Raw genomic sequence first — 3,204 nt, 5'->3', positions numbered from 1 at the left:
CCCGACTCCATCTTTAACCTTTGAATCCATCTTTAACCTTTGAATCCATCTTTAACCTTTGAATGCATCTTTAAGCTTTGAATGCATCTTTAACCTTTGAATCCATCTTCAATCTCTTTTCCGCTCCTTTTGGTTTCTTGGTTGTGTTGGAGTGTTGGTGAGTGGTCGCATTTCGGGGATGGTCCATTTCGGTAAAATGTTTCCGCTGCTGTTGCTGGCGTGGGTTGCGGGTGCCTATGAGTACCCGAACTATTGTTCGAAAGTGGGTGACGAAGACTTTGTGCAAGCTCGGACGATCCCCGAATTGTCTCAGGAGGCGGTGCGGTTAAAGACGGAGTTGGTTCATGTCTCGACGATTCTGCGCCACGGCGCTCGAACGCCTGCGGGGCGCTACCTCTGTTGGCGCGGCTATGCGCCGCAGTGGAACTGCGACGTCGAAGAAAGCCTACGGCCACTTCTGACTGCGCGAGCGTTTGCACACACACGTACAGAAATTACCGACTTGATACCCCCAGTACCCGGGGATGCAGACATAAAGGCGGCCGGGGCGAGTGATGCCCAAGTGGCAGATACGGAAGCGCACGACCTTGACCTGTTCCCCGAAACCGCCACGCCTCAACTCATGTTTCGAAAACACTATGATAGCGATCCCGCGGCCAACTCTCTCGGAGGCACCTGCGGCAAGGGCCACTTGCTCGCCGAAGGCTTTGAACAACACGCCCACATAGGCCAGCTCTTTGCCCAATACTACCAGAAGAATTCTACACCTCTCATCGCGACCGACGCCAAAAACCAAATCTGGTTCCGCTCCTCCGACATGCAGCGAACCATACTCAGCGGAGCCACTTTCCTCACCCATTTCATTCGGTACACACCTGCCCTCTGTACCCACACACCACCACCTACCCACCCACTCTGTTCTCGACCACTCTGTTCTCGACCACTCTGTTCTCGACCACTCTGTAATACACATTCCCGTTTCTTCACCACTCGGCCGTGGCATGCCCGTTACATGGTGAGAATTCGTAGAGCTAGTAACTTGACGGTGGGTGGTGAGATCGACTTGCACACGATGGACGAGGGGAACGACTTTATCTTTCCGAATGCGCATGCGTGTCCGGAGTTACAGCAGTTGAAGGAGGACCTATTGTCGAGTCAGACGTTCGCGGAGTTGCAGGCAAAGTACGAGGGTGTGGAGAAGTCGATTGCGGTATTGACGGGGTTGGAGGACGTGAAGGCATTGTGGCCGGGAGAGTTCTTCGACTGTATCATGACGGCTGTGTGTGGCGACGAGTGGGCGTCCCTGCCTTCGAACCTTCGACCTATGTGGCTCAGCAGCGAAGTGGATACCAGCGATGCGGCGAGCAACCAACAGATTGGAAGCAACCTAGCGGGAAATAACCAGATGGGAACTAACCAAGCGGCGTCTATGCGTTGGTCGGATGCTTTTCATGAAACGGTGGGGAAAACCTCAGCGGCGGTTAATGAATACGCCTCATACCAATACACGTGGAACGGTAGTCGATACAGTCGGGCAGCAACGGTTAAGTTCATGGTAGAGTTTAAAACAGAGTTATGTCGTGCATTGATGAAACACGTAACCGCAGACCATGAACCTGCTCAGGCCGCACGCATCCTGGCCGACATTATTCCGACAGACGACCTTCAGGAATTTTATCGGCGTGTCGTCGCATCCAGAACCAGCATTACTACTCCTTTCGACGCCAAAAAATTGGTCGTCTATGCAGCGCACGACACAACATTATTACCCTTCCTTGCTTCCCTCGGAAATGAAGACATGTTCGACGCCACTTGGCCACCTTACGCCAGCCAAATGATCTTCGAGCTACATGCCGCTACCAAGGACACGCCACATCTTCGCGACCAGCCGGATGACGACGACCAATCGGATGATGTGGACAACCAAACAGCCTACTTCTTCCGCCTCATCTATAACGGTGTTAGTATCACTGACCGTATCCCCGCATGCTCCAAGAGAAGAGTCGGCACCAGCGACCTCTGTGGTCTCAAAGCCTTTTTCCATGCCACCTCTTGGGCCGCGCCGTCCAAAGTCACTGCTCTCTGCGGGTCCCCGACAGTCATTCCGGACGTCGTGTACTAAGCACTCTCGGTCGTGCACCAGACGCCTTTTAGTTCGAGGTAGGGGTAAATACAGGCAGGCGCTAGCTTCTGGTCAAAGATGTCTGGACAGGGCAAAAGGTGTTTGGGGGGGAGGATGTCTGCCAGGGGCAGGATGAATTCGCTCATATTATGTCTGACTATGACAACAGCGGCCTGAACCTGGTGGACCTTCAGCAGCTGAGTTGATTATTAAACCGGGCTCGTTTACGAGCTGGTTTACCCTAATGAATTTCTTAAAACTCAGATCGGCAACTCAGATCGGCAGGTCCCATCGTGGTTGAGATTTTACAGTGCTGAAATGTAGCGGAGACGATGACGAAAGGCGTGTGGAGGGGATAGCACACACGTGTGCTGAGGAGGGAATAGCACACGTGTGCTGAGAAGGGACATTTATGTTTTCTGTGGGTACCCGGTTGGAATGCGAGGTTTCGGAATCGTTTGTCTGCTGTTATTGGGGTGCCATGGAATATCGCCGATAAGGCGAAGAAGCCTCAATCGTTTGTCGGAGTCTTCAGGTCGAATTTTGTACGAATTAGCTAGATCCAACAGGGCGGCAAGAATATTGCGGCACGACGAGGTCGGTTTAGGCGGGCAAAAGTTTCTGGTCCCAAGAAATACCGGAGCTCGCCAGGACGAGCGTGAGCGTGAGCGTGAACCTGAGCGTGAATCCACTGGCGTGCGCGAAGAGGAGAGGAAGCGGCTAGTGATCTCCTACCGGTACCCCGAGTTCGACGACTGGATCGACGATTCCAGTTTCCCGTTCTTCGCAAGTTTTCCAGGGTCAGAACCTGCGTCGCTCAACAGGCACTTAAGACAGTTGGTCGCATCCAGCAGAGAGCCTGAGTCCGGAGAACTGTTTGGCGACGAAGATGCCCTAGCGGACTATGAAGCGAATGTCTTACTGAGGAACATGGTGCTGTCAAACATGTACGCTCAACTAATGCCGATCGACAATTCCGTGGTGCCGAATTTTTCTCTCAACGGCCAAACCAAGAGCAGTCAAACCAAGGCCCGGACGACCAAGTCGACCACGACCAAGTCGACCACGACCAAGTCGACCAC

At 53.2% G+C, this 3,204-nt stretch overlaps 1 protein-coding gene across 1 annotated transcript; it reads left to right on the top strand.

Moving 5' to 3' along the window:
- Positions 1–196: 196 nt before the first annotated feature.
- GNI_001110 (histidine phosphatase superfamily (branch 2) protein) lies at positions 197–2,122 on the top strand (the record flags this gene model as incomplete). The annotated part of the gene is made up of 2 exons (XM_011130156.1): positions 197–867; positions 1,030–2,122. 2 exons carry the CDS (start codon positions 197–199, stop codon positions 2,120–2,122), a joined length of 1,764 nt encoding a protein of 587 aa, XP_011128458.1.
- Positions 2,123–3,204: the final 1,082 nt, after the last annotated feature.

The sequence above is a fragment of the Gregarina niphandrodes genome (assembly GCF_000223845.1).
Source record: "Gregarina niphandrodes unplaced genomic scaffold scaffold00001, whole genome shotgun sequence".
Classification (NCBI taxonomy): Eukaryota; Apicomplexa; class Conoidasida; order Eugregarinorida; family Gregarinidae; genus Gregarina; species Gregarina niphandrodes.
The sequence above is the reverse complement of the archived record's forward strand: the minus strand, read 5'-3'. Positions and strand labels throughout refer to the sequence as shown.